Consider the following 26,476-nt stretch of genomic DNA (forward strand, 5'->3'; position numbering starts at 1 on the left):
AAGAAAGCCTAAGAAAGATCCTTTCTCTCTGCCTTCCCCCACATGGAGCTAGAGAATATGAGGCCATAGTAGAGGGACAGGAAAGAGAATGGTTGAGGCTGAGCTGCCAACCACACCCATCCATCTCCCTTCCACCCATGTTTCGCACCCGAAATGCCAAGTCTAGGAATCATGGCACATCTCTTCCTATTGGCTCCCTCCGTGGATGGGTCCTTCACCCAAAGATAGTTGGAAGAAAGGCAGCTGGTTATTTCAGGAGTTCAAATCGGTGACAGTGAAGCCAAGGAATTAGAGTTCACCATATGGAGGCAGTTTAGCTGGGCTTTAACTGCCCCTCCAGTTCCTGGTTAGCTCAGTTGACACCATGGCCCACAAGGAAGGAAGTAGACAGGAGAGGGAGGATGGCTTACTGCTCATTCCATCACCCAGGTTAGAGACCCCCACCAGAAGCATCTGCTGGGTTCAGGCTGGGGGGAGGGGATGGTGAGGACACCCAGTGCCTGTCATCTCCTGTGTTTAGAGACACACACACCCCGAAACATTTGCCCTCCCAGGAGAATCCGCTGAGAGAAGCAGTTGAGCCAGGCTGTCAGAGTGGAGGGGTGGCCATGCCAGGGGCACCCCTGAGCCCCGAGGAAGGCAGCACATGGCTGGAGGAGGCAGGGCAAGAGGGCACTGGGTCTCCCAGACCTAAGGCTGGCTGTCCTGCCTGCCAAACCTGAAATCCATTAGCTCTGGGACCGCTGCAGCAAATGAAAATTAATTTGCCACCTTGGGTTGGTTATGCAAAATACATCATAGTCTCATGAGCTCCAGGGATGACAGCGATCAATGGGCAGCTGCTAAGAAGTGATGAGTTTATTGTAATTGGATAATGGCAGGTTGCGGAGACATTAGCAAGTCCTGAGCCAGGGCACCTCCTCATCCCTCTGAAAGGCAGAAATCCAACTCCTCACACTGGCAGATGTGGCTCTTGCTGCGTTGGGCTGTGTTAGCAAAAAGCCAGGCTGGGCAAGTAGCCTTTGGCACACGGGTTCCATGCGGAAGGGAAAGCGAGATTTCTAAGCAGGAAGTCAGGTTGGGGACATCCAGAGGACAAACATCACTCAGGAAGTGTGGGTGGAATAAGCTGTCAGAGAGAGGGCAAACAACACAAAGGGAGACAGAGATTGTAAAGAAAAAAACAAAAAAGATGTCGACATCAGTTTGTGGCAGACAAAGAGATGGCACACTCGGACCCCCTCTCTCTGTTATTCAATCACCAAACACAAAGGGCTCGGTGGGTGTCAGCTCTATGTTCTAGGCACTGGCGGGAAAATGTTGAAAATGCTGCATCCCTTGTCCTCAAGGAGCTTTGAGTTTGGCACAAGTGAATGAGACTATTTTGGAGAAGAATGGGACGTGATGGTTTGATAATCGTGACAGCACTGGGCTCATGAGCCAGATGTTTAGTGAATGTCTGTGTGCAGCTGAGACCTGGTGGATGGCAGAGCGCCCACCAGGAAGAGGGGCAGGCAAAAAGCACACACCACATGCAAAGAAGAGCCAGCAGCATCGTGGCAAGTAGTTTGGAAAACACAAAGTAGACTAATGTGGCCAGAATATGCAGCTGAAATACTTGGAGCTGACTGGTTCAGATGAGATGGGCAGGGGGGTAGGGACTGGCAAGCTCAGTCTTTATAAAATATGGTGCCTAGCAGCTCGTGCTTGCAATCCTAGCTACTCAGAAGGCTGAGATCTGAGGATCGCAGTTCCCAGCTGGGGCCAAGAAAGACCATGAGATTCTGATCTCCAATAAACTACTCAGAAAAAGCTGGAAGTGGTGTTGTGGCCCAAGTGCTAGAGTGCTAGCCTTGAGCAAAAGAAGCTCAGGGACAGTATCTAGGCTATGAATTCAAGCCCCAGGGTTGGCACAAAAAAAAGTGCTGCCAAGGATGAGTGCTAAGTGTTGCTCAAGGGAAAGAATGGCTACTGTGTGTCAAATGGGCTGCAGGCAAGTCAGCATAGGAGAAAGAAACCAGTACTAAGAGACCATGGTGAGGTCCAGCAAGAAATGAACCCATCTTAAGCCTGGGTGAATCACTGGACACAGTCATGTTCAACATGTCCTCTAGCTGCAGGACCCTGGTCTTCTTCCGAAGGCTGGGATACGTGGGGTAGGGAAGAGAATCATCAAGGAAGACTGTAGGCCTCTGGTTTGAGCAACCCAGTGGGTGACGATGAATTCTGTTGAGATGAGGAAAGGATCCAGATCAACAGAAACTGAGACGCAGATGAGGAGAGATGTGTGCACACAGAGACAGTCCGAGAGGGAGAGGAGTAAGGATGGAGAACGTGACACTTGGTATGGAGTAGAATGAGTAGAGACCCAGAAAAGGAATCTGAAGCAGCTTGTGGCCTCAGGGTCAACTTTGAAGCCACATGAGATAAAGAATGGAAGTGTCAGGCATGATGGCTCAAGACTATAATCCTTGGCTGCTTGTCAGGTTAAGAGTGGGAGGATCACAGTTGGAAGCCAGCCTAGGTGAAAAGCTTGCAAGGCTCCATCTCAACAGAAAAGGTTCCACGTGGCAGGGTGGACCTGTCACCCAGCTACAATGAGAAATAGAAATAGGAGGATTACAGTCCAGGCCAGTTTAACAAAAAGGCAAGACCCTATCTCAAAAATCACCAGAACATAAAGCAGTGGAAGCATAGCTCAAGGAGCAGAACACGTTCCTAGCAAGCACAAGGCCCTAAGTTCAAACCCCAGTACCACCAAAAAGGATACTTCCTTCAATGTTTACTGATCTCAGATGCAAACGAGGCAAACACATCATTTGCTACCAAGAAGCATAGAAGTGCGAGGAGAGGCAGAGATAGGAGTACAGGCTGTACCCTGTGTAAGATGAGCTAAGACCCCGGGGACTGTCAATGGCCACACGGGCAGTGACTCCTACCAGGCAACAACCCCATAAATGGGGTGCTTCATCCATATAAAACTCTGTGCCATGGGCACTCTTGCCCTCATTTCATGACTGAGGAGACAAAGCAGCTAAGTCCACCTGGGAGGCTGGGGAAGGCCTCACACTGAAGGACGAAGTGGAGTTTATCAGCCAGAGAGAATCAGTAAAGCCGGGAAACCAGGCTGATGGCCAAGGGGAGCCAGAGAGTAGCTAGCTTATCCACTATAAAAGTGGAAGAGACCCGTACTCACTGGGGGCCTAAGGGACCCTCACTTATATGTTAATGGAGACCATCCTCACACCCACCCTGAGAAGTGGACATTTTTGTCCCAAGGGCCCAGCCCTGCTGAAGATCACACAATCAGATGGTAACAGAGCCAGGATTCAAATGCAGATGTTGCTGCCTGCAAAACCATGCTTAGTATTGCAATCAGTGAGCATACAGCAAGCAAGCCAAGGACATCCCACGTGGAAGTCCCTGGTGCAGGAGTGGAAGTGGGATCTGGATACTGTGTGGTGAGTGAGCAGGGGACACCGGCATGAGTCACCAAGGGGTATCTCAAGACCCTTCCATTTCTTTTCTCCTCCAGTCAGAAATCATCCGGAAACGCCTCCATAAAGACATCCCTCACCATTCCGTCATCATGCTCAACTTTTGTCCTGACCTCCAGTCTGTGCAGCCCAACCTGAGAAAGACCCACGGCGAGTTCATCTTCCTCATCGACAGGAGTGGCAGCATGAGTGGGACCAATATCCACCGTGTCAAGGTACCCATCCATCCCCCACCCCACCCCATGCCTAGGCTCAGGGCGCAAGGGTAAAGCTGTTAAGGAAACTGTGTGTGTGTGTGTGTGTGTGTGTGTGTGTGTGTGTGTGTGTGTGTGTGTGTGTGTGTGTGTGTGTGTGTGTGTGTGTGTGTGTGTATCTCCGTCATGGGGCTTGAACTTACAGCCTGGGCTCTTTTGTTCGAGGCTAGAGCTCTACCACTTTGAACCAGCTCCACTTCTGGTTTTCTAGTGGTTCATTGGAGATAAGAGTCTCATGGACTTTCCTGCCTGGCTGGCTTTGAACTACAATCCTCAGATCTCAGCCTCCTGAGTGGCTAGGATTACAGGCATGGGCCACCAGTGCCTGGTGAAACAACACTTTTTAAATTTTTTTTCTTTTTTTTTATTATGAAAATACTGTACAGAGGGGTTACAATTACATGAGCAAGGTGATGAGTACATTTCTTATCAAGCATTGTTGCCTCCTCCTTTGTTTCCCCTTACCATCCCTTCCCATCTCTCCCTCCACCCCCCCTCCCTTCGCCAAAGTTGTAAAGTTCGTTTTTCAACATACGTCTTGTACATCTCATTGTTGCAATGGGACTTAAATTTTTTAAAATCAGTTTAAGCAAAGACAACCAAACTCAATTGGCTCCCCAAATGAAATCCTGATGTGATAAGGGCAGAGGCAGAACTATGGTCCATATGCAAGAGATGAGTTCATCAAGAGCTGACCTTGGTTTTGTATTAACTTTGGTTGCACGCCTGTCTTGGTTAAAGTACCCCATTAAGTCCTGAAGGAGATGAGTTGAGGAGGAAAGAGGAAAGAAACTAATCTGAGCTGAGGGCCTGGTAAATGCCAGATTCTGCACAAACCACTCAATGTGATATTTGGTTTTTAATCCAGACAAGTATCCTGGAGCTTTGCTCCTATTTTTGCCATTTTCCACATAGGAAAAATGGTCCTTTGAGTTGCAGTGATTTACCAAGGTCACATGGCTACTCTGGTCTATGACTGGACCTGTGTCTACGTCCTCATTCCTACTGGCCTGACCACTTTACTTCTACTACTTGGTTCTGAGTATTTCAGCTATATAAGAGATTTGATGGCATGGCCCCCACAACCAACTAGACATAATTAGATCCTTCCTTTTCTCAAACGCTTACCATGTACAAAGCCCTGCATGTAGGCATTTGAACACAGAGCAGAATGCACACACGGTGGCTGCCCTCAAAGAGCCCATAGTTAAGAGTGGAACACATGTCTACTAAAAGGACCAAATGCCAGAAGCTCCATTGACATGGTAGAGCTTTTACCTAGCAACCATAAGGCCTTGAGTTCAAACCCCAGTGCTGTAGCTGGGTGCTTATGACTTGTACCTAAAATCCTAGCTACTCAGGAGACTGAAAACTGGAGGATCAAAGTATGAAGTCAGCACAGACAGAAAAATTCTCAAGAATTCATCTCCAAAAGAACCGGCAAAAAGCTGGGCTGGAGGCATGGATCAAGTTGGTAAAGCACCAACCAATCAAGCCAAACAAGTGTGAAGCCCTGAGTTCAAAACCTGGTACCAGTAAAAACAAAAAAAAAAATGTCAGGGAGAGGGAGAAAGAGAGAGAGAAAAAGGGGAGAGAGAGGTGGGGGGGAGAGGAAAGGAGGTAAGGGAAAGAAGGACAGAGAAATATCTGGGCGCTGGTGGCTCACACCTGTAATCCTAGATATTTAGGAGGCTGAGATCTAAGGATCTCAGTTCGATGCCAGCCTGGGCAGAAAAGTTCATGAGACTCTTACCTCCAATTAACCACTGGAAAACCAGAAGTGACACTGTGGTTCAAAGTGGTAGAGTTCTAGCCTTGAGCAAAAATGCTCAGGGGTTACTCCCAAGCCCCATGACCTACCAAAAAAAGGGGAGAGGAGGGAAATGAGAAGACAGGAGAAAGAGCCGGATCTTTCCCATCTAGTTTTCCCCATGGGGCCTATTTCTGGGTTTATGAAGAATATTTTGAAAGACCTTGGTCTGTTCATTGAGCTGGACAGCCTATTGGAATTCAGGAGAACGAGAGAGGAGAGAAGAAGAAGAAGAGAGTGGGGCTCTGCAGTCACCTAGAATTTTGCCCCTCCCCCTTAGTTTGTCCTTGGAGCAAGCTCTTTTGTTGCCAGGGCAACAGACTCAGCAAAGAGAGGAGGGGTTAAATAGGTGGGATCTGAGAGGCCTGCTAACTCTGAGGGCTTACTAGGACCAGATTCTACCTTAAAGCATGACACACAGAGCATAAATATGACCCAAGACCCTATATGAGGCATCTTGACTTTATGATGCAGGGCTGGTTGGCACCTCCTCCCACCTCTCCCCACCACCAAAGGAGAGAATGAAAACTAAGGAGCTGTCCATGGTGCTACAGAGCTGAGGCTCCCTCCAGCCTTACAGGCCTTCCATATTCCATCCTACAGCCCTGAGGCTCCAGAAGACATCCCATTATCCCAGAGAAAGGGTGGGAAGGTCCCTACTCCCCTGTTGGGCTATGTAAGACCTGTGAAATAATTTGCAACATGATGGGACAGACATGCATGATTCTAATTGGTTGCCTGTGGCTTGTCTGCCACTATGTAATAAATATGCAAATGGCTCTTGACAGAAGAAAGGTTCTTCCTGCCCTGGAGTATCCTCAGATCACAAACCTAAGCATCCCTTAGGGACCATCTCACCCATTTTTTTCTTCATTTCCCAGCTAAGGAAACTGATTCTCCAAGAGGTTAAGTGTTTTTCCAGCATCGCTTGGCTTGTGAGGAAGCCTGGGTCTTCCATATCTGGCCAGAGTGCTCATTTTCCCCACATTGCTCATTAGGACTTGTGCCTGCACTTCTCCTTTAAAAAGCTTTCTTCTCTGATTATGTCATTCCTGTTGCATGGCCTTATGCAAAGAGCAATCCTGGGGCCTAGGATCGATTCTGTCGCTGAATTGCTAACGTGACTTTGAACAAATTGATTTTCAACTCTGAGCTTCATTTGTGCTTTCCGTAAAATGAGAAGGGAGGATTAATTCAGGGAGGGCAAATGTAATGTCTCATGTCCTTCTGTTCCCCTCTCCAAGCCCAGGAAAACATCAATAATTGATCACGACTTCTCCCCCCACCTTGCTAAGCGTTTGGACTCAGTCTGTAGTCTTCTCATGCCATTGTTACAAGCAGTTACTTTCCACCAAATGGAACTGATTTACAAGTGGAAATACACTTCCTGGACTAAAGCAACTCTCCAATCCTTGTGCTCCAGAATGCTCTGGCTTTTTTTTTTTTCCAGCCCCCTTTCCTCTTGGAGTCTCCCTTGCTCTTTTCCAGTTCCACTCACTGAGCTCAAGGTCAACCCTTCCCAAATTGCTTTATACTGGTGCAATCTGTTCTGCTATACACGACCCTTTCAGAGGGAAAAAAAACACAGGAATCTCTTTTCCCTGCTGGCAATAGGCTACTGGGGGTGGGGTGGGGTCATTCATTATGGTCCATTGGGCTGAAGTCTTAGGAATAACTAGGCTGAGAGAGGAAGGAGAGACTCGAAATCCAAATAGCTCACGCCAAGGGGGGAAAGTTCAGCCAATTTAATTTCCTGCAGCTGGTCTCTTTCTTCAGCTGCCACCGCTGCCAAATACATGGTTTTAAAAATTCTAATATGTGCGAGCCAAGATGATCTGTATGGATCTGCAGAGTCTCCTGACAGCAGGAATACGCATTAGTGGCTAATGAAAAAAAGCCTATATTGACTTCTTTTGCGGAGACACAAAATGTATTGACACAAGGGATGGAGAGAGACAGAATGTAAAGGCGAATGTGTAATGCTAATGTGTAGAGAAGGGGTGGGATGGGGCTGAGGCTCTGAGTAGCCTGCACGCTGGAATCCACTGGCAACTGTCTCCTGCGAGATGTAGAAGGTGGCAGTGTTTCCCCAATGCTGTGCTGAGATCCTTTGGGGGCTGTTATAAACTACATGGGGTGAAGGGGAGACTTGCATTCCTGAGCTCTGTGCCAAGGCAGAGTCAACATAAATCAAGACATCAAAGCTGCATTTTGAAAGCCAAGGTCATAGTCTTGGATTTTTGTCCTCCAGGACAATTCCTCTTGAACTTTAGTTTCTTTTCATGTAAAATAGGGATTCTAATACTAATATGTACCTCATATTAATAATATTTACTGGTGGCAAGGTGTTGGTAGCTCACACCTGTAATCCTAGCTGCTCAGGAGGCAGAGATCTGAGGGTCGATATTTGAAGCCAGTCCAGATAGGAAAGTCCATTATACTCTTATCTCCAATTAATCACTGAAAAGGCCAGAAGTGGTGCTGTTGCTCAAGAGGGTAGATTACTAACCTTGAGCCAAAGGAGCTTAGGGACAATGCCTAGGCCTAGAATTCAAGGCCCAGGACTGGCAATAGTAGTAATAATAATAATAATAGCATGTACTGGGAAGAAGCAGAAGCAGAAGAAGAAGCAGAGGAAGAGGAGGAGGAGGAGTAGGAGAAGGAGAAGAAGGAGGAGGAGGAGAAGAAGGAGGAAGAGGAGAAGAAGAAGAAGAGGAAGAAGGAGGAGGAAGAAGAAGAAGAGGAAGAAGGAGGAGGAGGAGGAGGAAGAAGAAGAAGAAAAGAAGCAACATCAGATGAGCCTATGCCTTAGGTCAAGGTAATGATGGTAAAGGTGGAATTTATACCCAGATAGTTTTTTGTGTATTTGTTTGTGCCAGTACTGGGGTATGAACTCAAGACCTGGATACTTTCCCTTATTTAGCTCTTCTGCTCAAGAATAATGCTTTGCCACTTGAGCCACACATCCACTTCCAGCTTTTTGCTGATGAAATAGAGATAAGAATCCCATAGACTTTCCTGCCCAGGCTGGCTTCGAACTGTGATCCTCAGATCTCAGCTTCCTGAGTAGCTAGGATTCCAGGAGTGAGTCACCACCTGCACCTAGCCTATACTTAGATAGGTTTAACATCAAAGTATAGCTTGTTACCCACTATGCTGTAATACACTATGTAGAGATTGAATGAGATTGTTGATTTAAAGTGCACAATTCTTAGCATATGCTTTCAGATTCATCCTTGTCCTGGATCATTTTCATTTCACTCCTGCAATCTTTTGTCATTATTTTTCAACAAACCTTCATCCAGGTCTCCTAGCAATACAAGATGACACAGATTAAGACTCTAATGTCTGCAGACTTGCAGATAAAGTAACATGTATTTGAACTCTAGCTCTGCTGTTTACTAACTGGAGATTTACCAACAAGGCCCCATCTACTCTTTTATAAAATGGGGAGGAGAATGCCGCAGAGAGCTATAATAAAGATTTGGAAGGTGACTTACATAATGCACATCCAGTGAGTCCGATGAGTCATTGGACATCCAATGAATATGAGTTATAGAGACTGTCTATAGAGACTTGTCACTGGTTGAGGGTGGTTGGGTGTGAGGTGGAGACCTGGAATGAGGGCTAGAAGCTGTTCCATCTGCAGTGTGACCCCAGCTAGCCTCCCTTGTCCCCTGGATGTCAGTTTTGCTTTGGTATAAAACAGTGGGTTCCTCCCTCCTCTTTTCTGCCTCCCTGAGGTCAGTGGGAGGTGAACTAGAACTGGCCAGCCATCATAGAGTGGCTTTGACAAGTCAGACCTGCTGCGTGGATGAGAGATCATAGGATGATAGCTTTGGTCCAGCCTTGGCCAGAACTGGCAGATTTCCTGACATGATAGAGAAGAAGATGCTGTGTGCCGACAGAGGGTGACAGGTCTCTGCAGAGGTGGCGCCTTCCTGGGAATGACAATACGTGGTGGCAGGGTAGCATGCATAGCCCCTGCCCGAATCCTGAAAATGCCTTTCTCGCCTGCCAGGATGCCATGCTCGTGGCCCTTAAGAGCCTCATGCCAGCCTGCCTCTTCAACATCATCGGGTTTGGATCCACGTTTAAGACTCTCTTCCCTTCCAGCCAGACCTACAGTGAGGTACCAGAAGGGCAAGTGTGAAACTGAGAGGGTGGTGGGTATTGGAAAGCAGAGGAGAGGAGTGGGGAAAGGAAGGAGAAGGTAACTTGGGGCCTGCCCTAGAGACTGGCCACCCACAGGGCAGAGGCAGGGGCAGAAAAGTAAAAAAGAACACTATGCTTGCTTAGGCAAGTGCTGAGAGCTTCCCTCTTGAAAATAAAATACTACCTTGGGTGAAGCACACAGGTTCACAGAGATGGGGAAGAGGGAGGGGAAGAGAGTGTGTCCATGGCCTGCCGCTCACAAGAGCGTCTGTTTCATGCAAAGTTGAGCTAAAGAGAAGAATAAGAGGTGGGGGTAAATAGGTGGGCCAAGGGCCACAGAACAGCTCACAAGCTAGGGGCAGGACTGCGTCCAGAGGGAATGGAGTCCTGCCACAACAACATCCACTTAGTGTCAGTAGAATGTGGCCAGTGGGGTCCCAGGCTCCAGGCAAGGGAGAAGGTCCGAGGCCTAGCCTGCGGAAATCATCTCCATTTCAAGCTATCATAAGGAGTTGGTGCCAGAATCAAACTGAGAACTCCCATTTCAAAGGACTCCCAGCCCAGTTTTCCACATTCAGGAATAAGGAATTGTCTGTAGGCTACATAAAGCCTACAGCATCATTTGGTACATGATGGGACAGAGGTGTAGGCTTCTTGTTGGCTACCTGTGGTGATCTGCCTGTATTAGTCATCTTGTAGGGCCCAAGAAACGTTATGAAATCCAAATGGCCCTCAGCAAACCAAATGGCTCCCTCTACCTCCCCTCATCCCCAGGATCCACATCATGAAACACCATGGCTTAATGTGCCACCTTCCCAGAGTGCTTTTGTTTTTAAAGAAGAACCCAGAAAGGAAAGCAATAAGTCATTCTGCAGTAGACAATGCATGCAAGCTTCTCTAGTGTGTGGATTCCATCAAATCATTGGCCACCTAGTCTTCCCTCAGGCAAGCAAGACAGGGGCTGGAGTAAAAGCCAGTGAGAGAAAGAGCACCCCCTTTTGGATCTCCACAGCTCAAGGTGACCCCGGGGACTGTGGGCCATACTGCGTTCCTTTCCCTGCAGGAGAGCTTAGCCATGGCCTGTGATAACATCCAGAAAATGCGAGCCGACATGGGGGGCACCAACATCCTCTCCCCTCTCAAGTGGATTGTGCGGCAGCCAGTGCACCAGGGCCACCCGCGCCTCCTCTTCCTCATCACCGATGGTGCTGTGGGCAACACAGGGAGGGTGCTGGAGCTGGTGCGGAACCACGCCTTCTCTACCAGGTCAGCCCAGGCTAGACGGGGGCGGGGAGTCCAGAGCAAGCACAAAATGTGTATAATGCCTGAGGGAGGACAGTACCCATCAGGCTATGCTTCCAGGATGCTGTGGGCTGGGTCTGTGTGTGTTTTGTTGTTGTTGTTGCTGTTTTGTTGTACTGGTCCTGAGGCTTGAACTCAGGGCCTAGGCACTATCCTTGAGCTTGTGTGTGTGTGTGTGTGTGTGTGTGTGTGTGTGTGTGTGTGTGTGTGTGTATGTGTGCTTAAGGCTGACACTCTACCACTTGACCCACACCTTTACTTGCTTTTTGGTGGTTAATTGAAGATAAAGAGTGTCACAGACTTTCCTGTCCAGGCTACTAGCTTCTAAAACACAATTCTTAGTTCTCAGCCTCCTGAGTAGCTAAGATTACAAGTACTAGAGTCCAGCTTTATGGACTGGTTTTTAAGTTTTCTTTTCCTCTTAAAAACTCAGGAGGGGGGGGGGGCTGGGAAAGTGGCTCAGTGGGTAGAGTGCTTGCCTTGCATGCATGAGGCCCTGAGTTCGATTCCTCAGCACCACATAAGCAAAAAAAAGAAAAAAGCCGGAAGTGGCGCTGTGGCTCAAGTGGTAGAGTGCTAGCCTTGAGCTGAATCCAGCGCTCAGGCCCAGAGTTCAGGCCCCATGACCGGACCCAAAAAAAAAAAAAAAAAAAACTCAGGAGGGTTGTCACTTATACTTCTGCCTGAAAGTCCCAAGAGTAACCCAGGAAGAGGCTACTCTGACACTGTGTTGACTGTCAGTCTATGGCTGTGTATGGGTTCACGTGTATGCACACTCATGAGTGTCCCTCCTCCCACACCTTCTGCTTAATACAAGGCCAGCTCCATGCTGCCCCTGCTGGACCAGGCCCTGTCTCTTTCCCCGGGGAGGAAAGCATGCAGAGAGGGTAACAGGTAACAGCCTCTCTGTCCCCATCCCAGGTGCTATAGCTTTGGAATTGGACCCAATGTGTGCCATCGACTGGTGAAAGGGCTGGCATCTGTGTCCAAGGGCAGTGCTGAGTTCCTGGCAGAGGGAGAGCGCCTGCAACCCAAGGTAGGCAGAAGCCCCCCCCCCCACCACCACCACCATCTTCTACTGCTGGAGTCTTGGAGATTCAGACAGTTCGGATGATAACTCCACAACAGAGCTGAGATTTCACATTAGGCTCTACAGGAGGCCACAATGCACCCCTGCAGGAACCAGAGAGGTGGAGGCCCCAGGCCAGATGACATTGAAAGCCATGCCAGGTTACTAGCTGCTAGGTCACATGTTAACTTGCTTATGACCACTGCCCTGCCAAGAGCCAGTGACTCATACCTGTCAGCTCCTTTGGAGGGTGAGATATGAGGATCATGGTTCAAAGCCAGCCCAGGCAGTAAAGTCTGCAAGATTCTTATATCACTAACGGCTGGAAGTAGAGCAGTGGCTCAAGTGGTAGAGCATTAGCCTTGAGCACAAAAGCTCAAGGGCAGTGCCCCAGGATCAGAGAGGAAGAGGAAGAAGAAGAAAAAGAGGAGGAGGAGGAGGAGGAGAGAGAGGAAGAGGAGGAGGAGGAAGAGGAGGAGGAGGAAAAAAGAAGAAAAGAAAAGAAAACGGGAAAGATCATTCCCCCGTTCACTCTCTTAGGCGGGCCTCAAACTCATTATCCTGCTTCAGCATCCTAAGAGCTGGGATTCCACGTACCACCACTCCCAGCTCCAGTTCACTCTGTGTGCTCTTGAGCCCCACTCATAGCCAGACTTTAATCCTCAGATTTTCTCTTTTCCAAATGTTGGGCTTAAAGAAGATGACAGCAAAGATCCATTCTAATCCTGCCATCTCAGGAGTCTGAGACACAGGCTGCTGGATAAGCCTCAAGGCCTGAGTTCCTGCTCCCTGCTCATACCCCCTTGACACTTTTATGCCCCTCATCCACGCATACCCCTGTTCACACATCCATCCAACCTGTGTTCTGGTTCTTCCCGGCAGATGGTCAAATCCTTGAAGAAGGCCATGGCGCCAGTGCTGAGCGATGTGAGCGTGGAGTGGATTTTCCCTGAGACAGCAGAGGTCCTGATCTCACCTGTCAGCACCAGCTCCCTCTTCCCAGGAGAGCGTCTGGTGGGATACGGCATTGTGTGTGATGCCTCCTTGTATGTCTCCAATCTCAGATCTGTAAGTACCCTGGAAATTCCAGGAGCAGTCTAGTCGTGCCCCCAAATCATCCTTAGCTGGCAGGGAGGAGCTCATCGGAAGTGGTTTACAGGTGGGGGCAGGGGTAGTAGCCAGGCTGTAGGCATTCAGTCATGGTGAGGTTGTGGTTGTATAGATCCCACCATCTCAAAATACAGTCCTGAGGAGCCCTTGTAACAAAAACATCCGGGGGAACTTGTTTAAAATCCAGAGCCGCAGTTAGCACCTAGGTCTGAAGAACGAAGGACCCAGGTAGACCAGCCCCAGGAATCTGCATTTCATATAACCTCCCCTGGATGATCAATCATGCCCTTTGGGCTTCTTTCCCCAAACTCTCTTGTCAGCTTCTATCTCCTTAGATGAGTTCCTGTTTTATTTTATTATGTGGATAACTCTCTAGTAGTTGGTGGTGAGAATGGGATAAATAAGGAAGAACTTTTCACAGGGAGGTGAAATTCATGTTTAAATGGGGGAGAAGACCTGAGAATATATCTCTTTCCTCCTTAGTGAACCTCTCTAGTACTTTTTTTTTTTTGGGGGGGGGTGCTGGTCCTGGGGCTTGAACTCAGGGCCTGGGTACTGTCCCTGAGCTTTGTTATTCAAGTGCTCTATCACTTGTGCCACAGCCCTAGGCTTTTGTGGTATTTATTGGAGGTAAGAGTCTTATAGACTTTCTTGTCTGGGCTGGAAATCACAATCCTCAGATCTCAGTCTCCTGAGTAGCTAGGATGCCAGGCATAAGCCACTGGCATCACATTATTACTTCTTTGTAAGTATCTCTCATCTTTTGGGTTGTTCTGGTTTAGTGGTACTGATATTTGATCTCAAGGCCTTGTGCTAGGTAAACACTTTACCACTTGAGTCACACCTCCAGTACTATCTCACTTTGTTTTGGGGGGCAGTCATGAGCCTGAACTCTAGGCCTGGGCACTGTCCCTCAGCTCTTCAGCTCAAGGCTAGTGCTCTACCACTTGAGCCACAGCGCCACTTCCAGCCTTTTTTTTCTGCTTATGTGGTGCTGAGGAATCGAACCCGGCACCTCATGCATGCAAGGCAAGCACTCTACCAGTGAGCCACCTTCCCAGCCCTCTCACTTTGTTTTCATGGAATTACAAACGCAATGCCTAAGTTACTGGACAGTTATAAAATTGACTTGGTATAAACAAAGAGGGAGAGAAAGCCATGATAGATATTGCTTATCACTGAGCTCAGCTGAAGAGGCAATAAAGTGCTTTATCTAAATTGAATAGGCCATACTCTGTATAAATAAACTATTGTTTTCAGAATATGGGCTCTATGTTAAATATGTTTCCAAGAGAAATTGGGAATTTTATGTAAACTCTTCAAATTTCCAAGTTATTGAATTTCTTAAGAACCATCGTCAGAGTTGAGGTGTTGTGGAGTGGACTGTTCAACTGTAGGGGAGGGTGATGCTGAACAATATGGTGGCTACATCTTTGCATAGTGTAAGTCGCTCCTGAAGGTCTGGAAGACACCAAATCACAACAGAAACTTCCCTCTAGAAAGGACTTGACAGTTCATTGAATCCATGTTCCTTCTCTTTCCTGGCTAGTTTCTCCTGATACTAGTTAGATAAACAATACCTTCACATTTTGTTGGTGCAAGCGATCTAGAGAAGTAACTAATAAAATTAGGAAGACCTAAATCTTTCTAACCTAGAGAAATAAAGCAATGTGATGGATTTATTACCAAATATTTTGTGGTAGAAAAAAAGGTCACAAACTTGGTTTAACAATGAGAGGTGATGGAATATTATATAACTGGATGCTAAAGAGAATGCTTGACTTGGGACTTCCAAAATGCATTAAGTACAAAGTTTAACATACTGAGCCAGGAGTCATGGTTCATGCCTGTAATTCTAGCTACTCCAGAGTCTGTGAGCTAAAGATCAAGGTTTGAAGCCAGACTGGGCAGGAAAATCCATGGTCAGCACCCACACCCTAAGTTCAAGCCCTAGTAGTACCAGTGCACACATTCACACACACACACACACACACACACACACACACACACACACACACAGAGATACTAGTAGAAAGTGTTAATAGATATGTTTTTTTTTTTTAACAGAACTGGGGTTTGAAGTGAGTCCCTCAAACTTAGGCATTGCGTTTAGGCAGATGCTCTACAGTTCAGTTATTTTAAAATAAACATGACCTCCAAAAGCCAACATGGTGTGTATGTGTATGTGTGGGGGGGGGTGTTTGTGTGAAATAAATAATGAAATGGAGGAATCAATGGCTTGTATTGTTCATTCAATCATTTAGAGACAGGAATGACATTTAGAATTAATGTGTTTTTTTTAATTTAACTAATGATGTCAATGATTTAAGATAACATAAATGATATGAGAAAGATTAATTCTATTCATCCTCTTTGGAACAGAAGTTTGCCTAAATTCAGTAAGCACACAAAACTGCTTCCTCATTCTGCTGGTTCCTCAGGATGGAGCCCACCCAGCCCCGGTATCCACACCCTGCTACATCCCATGGAGCCCTTAATGATGTCTGTCTCACTCCCAGCCCTCTTCCTGCTTCTCCCTCCAGGACAAGAGGCGAAAATACAGCATGCTACAATCTCAGGAATCTGGCAGCTCTGTGTTCTACCAGTCTCAGGATGAAGGGGTTGGCCCAGACAGTGGGGACAGTGCTAAGAGCTTGGGGGCGTCTTTCAACCTGGGGCAAGCCAAAGACGGCCAGATACTCAGTGGAGATTCAACCAGCAATCACGGTGGGTCCTCTGAGCTCTCTGTGCTGCTGCCTTTTGCAGGGAGGCTATGCTGCTTTCTATTGCCATTTACTAACTGCTAAGCACCTGATAGAAACCACAGTGGAAGGTTGGCAGCTGTGGAGATGCCAGGGAGGTGGGGGAGGGACTACACCCCTGTCACAAATGAGGAAACTGAGACTTGGAGGCTTGAAGCCACTGGCTAGCTCTGGGAGCTTGCAAGAGGTGGAGTATAGGGAGTGAGTCTACTTCTTCACGGGACCCCTTAGGGGTCAGGTCCTGAGCACAGTGTGGGAAGCAAAGACGAGCCCCAGCTGGCACCTGCCCTTTGAAAGCTCCCCATATGGTGTGAGAGACACAACTGGCCTTGATTCTGATGGAAGCAGAAGGAGGGGGCCGTCCCTGTGGGGGAGGGGGACATTGCTTGAGGATATCAACACCCTTCACACAGGGACTAATCAGTAGAGCTGGAAAGGGAGAGGAGGTACCAGCAGCAGAAACTGTCTGGTGCTGATGGCTCAACTCTGCAATCCTAGCTACTCGGAGGTTAAGATCTGAGGATTGTAATTCAAAGCCAGCCCAGACAGGAAAGTCTATGAGAGTCTTATCTCCAATTAGACACCAGAAAACTGGAAGTAGAGCTGTGGTTCAAAGTGGTAGAGCACTAGCCTTGAGCAAAAGCGCTCAGGGACAACATCCATGCCTTGAGTTCAGTCATGCCATGACTGACAAAAATAAGAAAAAGAAAAGAAAAAATTGCCTAGGCAAAGGCGTAGGGGTGTGGCACTTAGGAAAAACATTCACAATGGGAGCCTATGGTACTTCTAAGGGGGGGGGGGGGGCAGAAGAAAGGGATGCTGGGAAAACAGACAAGGCTTTAGATGCCAGGGGAGACCTCTTCACATATTTCAGTAGGCAAAGGGAAAAGAGAGAGAATGAGGAGATTGAAGCTTGCGACATTTCTACTCCATCCAAACCCAGGACCGGAACTCCAGCGACGGCGGGCATACAGCACCAATCAGATCACCAACCACAAGCCCCGCTCAAGGGCCACCACATCCAGTGACTCCACCATGACTGCCAAGAAACACCCATTGCGAAAAGCCAGGCTGCAGGAACTCACCAGCCAGCCCAGCCTGGATGGCCCTCGGTGGCACCTTGACTTGCAGGTACCCAAGCAAGGCCTGGTTAATGGAGGTGGCGGGGTGGGGGGGGGGGGGAGGGAGGGGAGCCAGGGGAAGGCTGTGTATAATGCTTTAGCCATGAGGACAAGGCCTGTCCATCACTTACATAAGGTCAGCTGAGTACTGGGTTAGTAGACCTACCTGATCCAACACAGGACTACTTTCTAACACCTAAGACAGGGATCCCCTAGCTCAGGGAGTAAGCCCTCCCGGCACCCCACACCTTTCTTGGGCCTTCAACTGCTCCACCAATAACACCTCCCTAATCACTGGTCCATGAGGCCACATGCTGTGACCAATTGGCAAAGGACATCTGCACCTACTATCATTAGATTTACAGCACCCTGAGAGAGGAAGTATCTTCAGAGCCCGCCACCCCTAACTCAGTTCCCATGTAAAAATCAAGGACCAGAGAGGTAAAGCAAGCTGTTCAGAGTTACCCAGCCAATCAAAGGGGCCCAGGACCTTCAGCCTTCAAAACTTTTGCTTTCTCTCCAGCACACATTCCCTCCTGCCAGTCCCAGCAACCACCTGAGAACTACAGCAGGAGAGCTGCCAGTGTTCTGCCAGATGAAGGGTTCTCAGGCTCAGCATCACTGGGAGTGGAGTGGGGGGTACTGGGCTGTACTGGGTACCCTAGGATGTTTGGCAGAACCTCTGGCCTCTGCTCACTGAAGGCCAAGAATTATAAGAGCCCCTAGTCACGACAACCAAATGGGCCACAAGAGGCAAAGGCATCCTGTGGAGAGCGCGGCCACGCCAAGCCGGCTTGTGGTTTACCCTATTTTGTTAAGAATAGGCTTTATATGGATTTGTCATGAGTCTGTCATCCCATGAAGGCAGCCTTTTTTCCTCTCGCCACCACCACCTGTCACCCCTTCTTGCCTCCACCTGCACACAGGCCACCTTGCCCCTGGGCCCTCCTCTGTGCTTAGCCAGGGACCAACCAGCCACCTGATGCAATTGGAGGGCGTTAGTCTTGGAGCCAGACCCAACTCTTCCTCAAACTATCATTAACCCCTCTGTGCCCCCACGGTCTCCATCTGCTAACTGGGGCAGATGCCGATGGCTGAGCCACCATCCAACCACACGTCTAAATGGAGGGCTCTTCCAGCACTGCTGATGGGTGATAAAGAGCTGGCCTGGTACCCAACACAGGACAGCAGGTGTGCTTCAGCTCGCCTGCCCCTGGGAAAGCTCAGGCAGGATTCCTTCCTTCTGCATCTGCTGGCTCCCTACCTCTTCCCACCTAGCCCCATCAGTGTTCATCTTTTCCTCCTCTCCCTTCCTCCTTCCTTCCCTCCTTTTCTGACATGATTCTCTCTAGCATACACACACACACACACACACACACACACACACACACACTCACACACATGTTTTCTCTCTCTCTCTCTCTCTCTCTCTGGAGCCTCTGACTGGAGGAAGTGCTAGACCTGGGACTCATCTGTTGCCATGGAAACTGCAGCAACTTCATTTTCTCTCTCTGACCCAGTGTGGGTAATGTGAGGTCAGAGGTGGGTAGAGACCCCAGTCTCCAGTGGGGGAAGGGGATTAAGGATCCCCTGGACCCAATAGTTATGGCTGAGTACCAGCTCCTGTGAAGGCCTCCCTAAGAGTGACCAGTCTCCTTCTCTTCTTCTCTCGTGCCATCTCAAAGACTTCTAGCCCAGAGAGAGGAAGGTAGCCCCCACTCAACAAGGAGGCCCACTCTCCTTCCCAGTGACACTCAATAACAATGAAAATGCAAAGTTAACTGTTGGCCTAAAATTTCTTTTGTTTCCTAGGAGCTTGAAATTCATTTTTTTTTTCTGATTATGTGGTGCTGAGGAATCGAACCCAGGGCCTCATGCATGCAAGGCAAGCGCTCTACCACTGAGCCACCTTCCCAGCCCATTGAAATTCATTTTTAATAGCTTAATCTTGCCAGGTACCTGTGGCTCATGCTTGTAATCCTAGCTACTCAGGAGGCTGAGAGGGTCCTGGTTCAAAGCCAGCCTGTGTAAGAAAGTCCATGAGACTTTTATCTCCAATTAACAACCAAAAAGTTGGAAATGGAGCTGTGGTTCAAGTGGCAGAGAACCAGCCTTGAGTAAAAAAAATCAGGGATAGCACCTAAGCCCTGAGTTTACACTCTAGGACTAGCATGAGCATGTGTGCACACACAGACACACAGACACACACAGACACTTAATCTTTTTCAGTGACAAAAGTAATACCTATCATTTGCAATAAAACCCCCAAACAGTTCAATTGGATATAAAGTACAAATAAAATCTCCTTCCCTTGTGCCACCAACACCCACTTGAGTGTTTCCTTCTAGAATTACTAAACACAAACACATATGCATACACAACACACACCTATTTTTAAATAATTGAATGTACAAGCTGCTCTTTCTGGTGAATTGTTTGGGTTTCTTTTCATCTTTTTATCTTTTTTTTCTTTAGGTCCAGTTTTGTTTCAGAGTCTTGTTATATAGCTCAGGCTGGCCTCAAATTCACAATCCTCCTGCCTCTGCCTCCTGAATACTAGGATAACAAGCTTTCACCACATGTTGTACAAGTGTTGTGGTAAACAGCACTGATGAGATTTGTCACATGCCTCCATAGTCCGGTGATCTTTGCCACAATTATGATCGAGAAGTCACAATATAATTTTTAGAACCAGCTTTATCTTGGACAATTTCCACATGAGTGTGATTTTCTACTACCTGAGTGCCCATAACTCATTCATAAGATTAATAACTTAATTTTGCCAGGAACTCTAGTGGCTTTTGTTTATAATTCTAGCTACTCAAGAGTCTGAGATCTGAGGATCACAGTTCAAAGCCAGCTCAGGCAGGAAAATCTGTGAGACTTTTATAACCAATTAATCACCCAAAAATGCCAGAAGTTGAGCTGTGGCTCAAGTGGTAGAGTACTAGCTTTGAGTAAAAAAGCTCAGGGACAAGGCCCAGGCCATGAGTTTAAAAAAATTGCAACAGATTTCATTGTTCTATTTTCCTCCATACAAATAAGCTCCTCAACTGGACCATATTTGTCCTCATTCACGCTCTTTGCTAGCCCTCCCCATTCACTCTTACCGCTCCCCCAATAGAGCCTGTTTTCCTTCTCTTTCCTGTCATTTCTTCTAGAAGAATATTTTCTTAAAAGTGGCTTTTGCTAAATACACTTCCCAGTGTGCCCCCTTGCCTTTAGATGTTTGTTGTACCAACCCCAGAACAGATAGATTTGATAAACAGAAAGGAAAATCCATAAACAAAGTCAATTGCTCATGAAAGCTGTGTTGGGCTCTGAGGAGAGATCTGGGAAACCACAGGGACCCGGCAGATAAACTGTATTCAATAAATACTGTTGATTTGGAAATCATTTGATTTGGAAAAAATCAAAGAAAAGCTAGTCTCTATCTCCTCAGTAAACTAAATTCCCTGTGAATCAAAGATTTAAACATACAAACAAAAATAAAATCACCAAAACTCTAGAATATTTTTTGAGTGAGAAAGACCTTTTTAAGCACAACATATGGGAAGACATAAGGGAAAAAGGTTGATAATTTTAACTATCCACAAAAAAAGTTTTGAACTTTATGCCAAAAAAAAGTAGGTTTAGAATTATCATGTTTTTTTTTCTTTTGGTTGCTTGGAAATTACTCATGGTTTGGGATTTTTCTTGTTGATATTTCTCATGGGTAATGAAGACAAGTTCGTGAATCTAGTGGACCCTACTTCCTTATAACTGTAATCCTAGCTAATCAGGAGGCTGAGATCTGGGGAGCATAGTTTGAAGCCAGTCCAGGCAGACAAACCATCAAGATTTTTATCTCTGATTAACCAGCAAAAAGCCAGAAGTAGACGTATGGCTCAAGAGGTTAAGTGCCAACCTTGAGTTAAAAAAACAAACAAAAGGGCTGGGAAGTTGGCTCAGTGGTAGAGTGCTTGCCTTGCATGCATGAGACCCTGGGTTCAATTCCTCAGCACCACATAAGCAGAAGAAAAAGAAAGCCAGAAGTGGCGCTGTGGCTCAAGTGGTAAAGTGCTAGCCTTGAGCTGAAGAGCTGAGGGACAGCGCCAAGGCCCAGAGTGTAGGCCCCACGACCGGACCAATTAATTAATTAATTAATTTTAAAAAAAAACCAGAGCACAAAGCTCTTGAATTCAAGTGCCAATACTGCATGTGCGCGTGCATGCATGCACGCATGCGCGCGCGCGCACACACGCGCGCACACACACACACACACACACACACACACACACACACACAGAGTCATGAGTTTATGGAGTCTGTTGGGGTGCTGGAAAGCTCTGCTCCTAGAGGAGAGGCCCAGAAAAAGATCTGTAGCTGAAGGCAGAAGAAGGATCCAGCCACCATGGGCTCTTCCTCTTCTTGTATCCCCAGCCCTTGGTTAACAGTGGCCAAGACTTACTGCAGGGCCCCAAACTCCGTGGCCCGGGAGCCCGAAGGCCCTCTCTGCTACCTCAAGGCTGCCAGCCTATGTTGTTCTCTGGCCAGGAAACCCAGGCCTGGAGCTCCATGAAGGAGCAGGAACCTGAGTCCACCCTGAAGCCTGCCATGGACAGTAGCAGCACTGGGGACGCTGGTAAGTGCTGAAGGCCCTGAATTGATAAGGGGCAGAGAGGAAGCTTGACTATGGCTCCGCTTCAGATGACAGTCCAGAGGGCCAAGGCCTGTGTCTGTGGTTCTCGGGGGTCTGCTATGCCCCACCCTTGCCCCAAGGGACTCACCACTCCCACCTTTAACCTAGGCCTTGGTCCCCATGAGACGGCAGCTCCGTTCTCCCTGCCCCAGTGCCTCTACCCCATCCTGTCTGGACCCCGCAGGTACAGGCTTCCTGGGATGTAGGTCTGTCCCTCTCAGATAGCTGTCCTGGGAAAGGAATTATCTGCTCCCTGGGGAGGGTTGATGAATTGTGAGTTGTGATTCTCTTGTCCCACCACCTCCTCCCTCCTCCACCATAGGGGTAGAAACATCCCCAGACTGGGAGGCCATGGCTGAGCCCGAAGAGAGGCCCATCACACCCGGCCCCGTACTGGGCAAGGCCTTGGTCAAAGGCCTCCGGGAAAGCCAACGCATGGAGTGGGAGGTAAGCTTCGAGCTGGGACCCCCGAGTCCTGAGCGAGGCACCGCGCGTGACACCGACCTGTGGAGCGAGACCTTCCACCACCTGGCAGCCCGCGCCATCATCCGCGACTTTGAGCAGCTAGCAGAGCGTGAGGACGAGATCGAGCAAGGTGAGTGCGGTGTGAGGCCTCAGACCTGCTTCTGCCCTGGGCCCCGCCCACCGCCCCGCCCACCGCCCCGCCCACCCAAGGCCCCACCTATCCCCTCATCCAAGGCCTGCCCACTCCTAAGGCCTGCCCATCCCTCCCTCAGTCACACCCCTTCATCCCCCTCTGGATGGCCCCGCCCACTCCCAGGGCCCACCCATCCCTCCATCAAGCCACGCCCCATGGCAACGCCCATCATTTCCCAGCCCCTCCCACGGCCACACCCACCCAGGGCCCACCTACCATCTCAGCCCCGCCCATTCCTGCTCAGTCCCCCTGGCTCCGCCCACTCCCAGGGCCCATTATACCCCTTTCCCAATCCTGCCCACTCCCTGGGACCCGCTCATTGCTCCTCCTGGCCCTGCCTACTTTTAGAACCCACCCATCCTCCTCCACTCCCAGGGACCGCCCAGCCCTGCTCAGTGCCCCCCCAGCCCAACCCCAGTCTCCCCAACAGTGCCACACCCACTTCCTAATCTACCCTCCCCTCAACCTGCCTCCTTCCAAGCCTCTCCTTCCTCCAGCCCTTCCACTTCCCCATAGCACCCCCATGGGCTAATACACCTCCACCACCACCTCCTCCTTTCCCTCCTCCCCTTCTTCCCACTCTTCCCCCACCCCTCCTCCTCCAGCATCTCCCCTCAAAGCACCCCTCCCACACCACACATTTCTAAAGTCCAGGACTGTGTCCTCACCCACCCCAAGGCAGAGTCCTCCTGCCTCCTGTCACTCTCCAAAAGCCTTCCTTGTCTCCTTGTCTTCCTGGTCTCTTGGGCCCTTGAGATCCTCACCTCTCCCTCCCCCACTGTAAGCCATCCTCATCTCTCCAACCTCTTCTTCACTCCTGCCCCCCCCACCAGTGCTGCTCCCCCCTCCTCCCTTGTAGGGGTCAGAAACAGAGCAATGGCAGTAGCTTCTCAGGAACAATAGCACCTTTTCCACAGAGTCTGTAGACCTCTCTCTCTCTCTCTCTCTCTCTTTCACACACATACACATCATCCCCATTGACTTACTGTGAATCCCCTGGGGTCCTGGCTAATGATGGCCTGGTCTACCAGGTAGAGCAATCCCCCCACACACACTTCCTTTTATGAGTGCTTGACACAGACCATTAGAGAAGCTAGCATTGATCAAACCATTACCCAAACAGTTAATTGAGTGCATTTGTCCTAAGAGCTATCCCAAAGAAACACAGGGATCCAAGAATTATGTAACAAGAATGGTAGGCAGCTAATTGCATTCAAGAATTGGGACAGACTTCCCCAGAACTGACTAGTGGGATCTTGAAGGGTAGATAGAAATACAAGAAGAGTTACATGATTGCTTTATTTTTGGCTTCTAGTTTATTTACATAATCTTGTGTATATTTTATTTTGTGGTTTGGGGTAATGCATGTTATTTTTTCTTCTACCCCTTTTGCAAAGCACTTGTCCCAACTACATTCCTTCTAGACCCATGAAGTCCTGCAGCAAGGTTCTCATTAGACAAAATTAAAATATAAAAGGACGACAGACAGAAGGGGTTCTTGTGTGAGTTTTGTTTTGTGGCAGTGCTGGGACTTGAATTCAGGGCCTGGGTTCTGTCTCTGAGCTTTTTCACTCAAGGCAGGCACTCTACCACTTGAATCATAGTTTCACTTCTGGCTTTTTGGCGGTTACTTGGAGATCAGAGCCTCACAGACTTCCCTGTGTGAGCTTCAGATCTCAGCCTCCTGAATAGTTAGGATTACAGGCATGAGCCACTAGTGCCTGGCACAAGCGGGACTTTCTGAGAACAAACAGCATGACCCCAGCCTTCCCCCTTCTTCCCCCTCACCCCACCCCAGGGTCCAATCGCCGCTACCAGGTGAATGCTGTGCACACCAGCAAGGCCTGCAACATCATCAGCAAGTACACAGCCTTCGTGCCTGTGGATACAAGCAAAAGCCGCTACCTGCCCATGGTGGTGGAGTACCCCAATTCTGGTAAGGCACACGGGTAGCCGCACCTGAGTGCCACTCAGCCCAGGCACTAGGGGAGGGGCTGGGATACAAGGGAGCCCTTCCCTGTAGGGAGGGTGTCAGGTAGGGCCTAGAAACAAAAAGGCCCTGGCAGATGGTTGAGGACCAGTGGTAGGGAGCTTCTGGGTCCTTCTTCCCATCAAAGGAAAATGATGTGAACATATTTTTGCCCCCATAGACAAGTAATACCTGTGTGTTCTCCTTGTAGAAAAATCCAAAATACAAAAGGATGCACAATAACTACAAATGACTTCACTGACAGTCATCTAGGAATGAGTCCTGGGTACTAAATTGTCAAAGGCCTGACTAGTGTCTCACTCCAAGTTCCATCTAGACCAATGCAGACCCCTTCCCTCCCTGTATGGGAGCTAAGATACTGCAGACCTGGTTTCTTGTCTTGTCCATGGCTAATTGCCCAGCACAAAACCGGACAGATCAGCATGGGAAATACCATGTAGCAGGCCCTAGATTAAACAAGGTCAGAAGCTCTCTCTTCTAAAGGAGCACTCAGGAGGAGCTAACAGAATAGACTATGGCCCAAAGCTTGTATTTCCCAATACACCTCAGGGCCATTGGTTTGCTGGCCAGGCGCTCAACCACTCGAGTCACACCTCCAGCTCCTCTTTATATTGAATGTTTTATGCTCATGCTGGGCTGGACTGTGATCCCTCCTACTTTGGTTGCCCTGTGTTGCTAGGGGTGCCAGGTACTTACCACTTTCTGGTCATGGTGCTTTCCCTGTAGCTGAGATCACAGACAAATGAGCCCCCAGTCATTGGTTTGAGATGGAGTCTTACCAAATGTTTCTGCCCAGACTGGCCTGGAGCTCCAATCCCCTGATCTCTACCTCCCAAGTAGCTAGGATCACAGGCTTGAAGCACCACGCACAGCTCAACTCTCGGGGTTTGTTTTTTTTTTTCTTTCTTTCTTTTTTTCAAGAAACAATTTGAAGACTAGTGTTGTCTAAAAGTGATATTCCCTAAATCCCTGAGGGCTTTGACTTTATCCCTCTTCCATACATGAAATGCCCAGGAATTCAAAGGTTGGCAGCTACCCAGGCCTTCAGGGGGCAGGAGAGCTGGGAGCTGGGTCTCTAGAACAGCAAACAGAGTTCCTGAGAAAAGCAGCTTTTTCCCAGGTACATATGATCTCAGCGATCTATCTGCCTAGCCAGATGGAGGGTATTGTCTCCATTCTCCAGATGGGGAAATGGAAACTCCAGAGGGATTCACATGCCAGCCAGCCAATTAGAGATGGTAGTGGGCCTCAGACCCAGGTCTTCCTGATTCTGAAGCTCCCAGTCTTGCCTTGTAGCCCCCACCTCCCTGCCTTACGCATACTGGAAGGTAGGAGTCAGACCTGTTACAGGCAGCTGGGGGAGAGGTAAGGATGGGCGTATGGACATGCACCAAGCTCATGCCCTAGCCTCTGCGCAGGTACCTCGTTTCGGATGATCAGCTCCCGGGTCCTCACCCGACAGTGGAGGAATGCCTCTACTGGCTTTGGACGGTCCCAAGCCATGCTCAGAGAAGATCCAGCCTCCGGAGACGGTAAGTTTCAGAGCCTCGGAGTCACATCCCTGTGCTCCAAAGCCTGCGCCCCTGGTGTTCCAGCGTCCTCATGTCTGAGAACCCAGTGGGTCTTCTCTGAGCCTGCCTTCTGGGCCCTCAGACAGGGCGAGGGGAAGGGCAGGCCACCCCGACTCAGAAGCCTAAGGGTGGGCATAGGGGCTCCGCCTGACCCAAGTTCAGCACTGTTCATGTGGCTGGCTGCAGAGAGAGCCAGGAGCCTCTCGATTGACTGCCCTGTAGTTGCCCTATGACCTTCAATTTCCAGGAGTGACTGTCTCAGCCTCTGGGACATCAAATGCCAGGAAATGTCATAAAGCAGAGGACAGGGGGGTGGTTCCATCTGCCTGCCTCCCTCCAGCTTCTCCTTTCTGGATGCCTACAGCTTGAGCACCTTCAAAAGCCATGACATGGCCTTCCTGTCATGTGCAGAATGGCTGCCCGGCACCCTGCAGCCTGAATGTGTGCACACAGCCTATGAGTGGCCATGGTCTTAACCCTTTCTTGCTGCCCTGTG

At 48.9% G+C, this 26,476-nt stretch overlaps 1 protein-coding gene across 1 annotated transcript in view; it reads left to right on the forward strand.

Moving 5' to 3' along the window:
- The window catches only part of Vwa5b1 (von Willebrand factor A domain containing 5B1), a 56,161-nt gene that overhangs the window by 24,549 nt on the left and 5,136 nt on the right, over window positions 1-26,476 (forward strand). Inside the window, exons 8-18 of the mRNA XM_042688668.1 lie at window positions 3,536-3,712; window positions 9,583-9,693; window positions 10,780-10,982; window positions 11,940-12,054; window positions 12,970-13,155; window positions 15,741-15,924; window positions 16,903-17,090; window positions 21,503-21,708; window positions 22,040-22,356; window positions 24,218-24,355; window positions 25,828-25,941. Coding sequence (XP_042544602.1) covers window positions 3,536-3,712; window positions 9,583-9,693; window positions 10,780-10,982; window positions 11,940-12,054; window positions 12,970-13,155; window positions 15,741-15,924; window positions 16,903-17,090; window positions 21,503-21,708; window positions 22,040-22,356; window positions 24,218-24,355; window positions 25,828-25,941 — 1,939 coding nt within the window. The remainder of the gene's footprint in view (window positions 1-3,535; window positions 3,713-9,582; window positions 9,694-10,779; window positions 10,983-11,939; window positions 12,055-12,969; window positions 13,156-15,740; window positions 15,925-16,902; window positions 17,091-21,502; window positions 21,709-22,039; window positions 22,357-24,217; window positions 24,356-25,827; window positions 25,942-26,476) is intronic.

The sequence above is a fragment of the Dipodomys spectabilis genome, unplaced genomic scaffold (assembly GCF_019054845.1).
Source record: "Dipodomys spectabilis isolate Male_0828 unplaced genomic scaffold, ASM1905484v1 ptg000118l, whole genome shotgun sequence".
In the NCBI taxonomy this organism is placed as follows: domain Eukaryota; kingdom Metazoa; phylum Chordata; class Mammalia; order Rodentia; family Heteromyidae; genus Dipodomys; species Dipodomys spectabilis.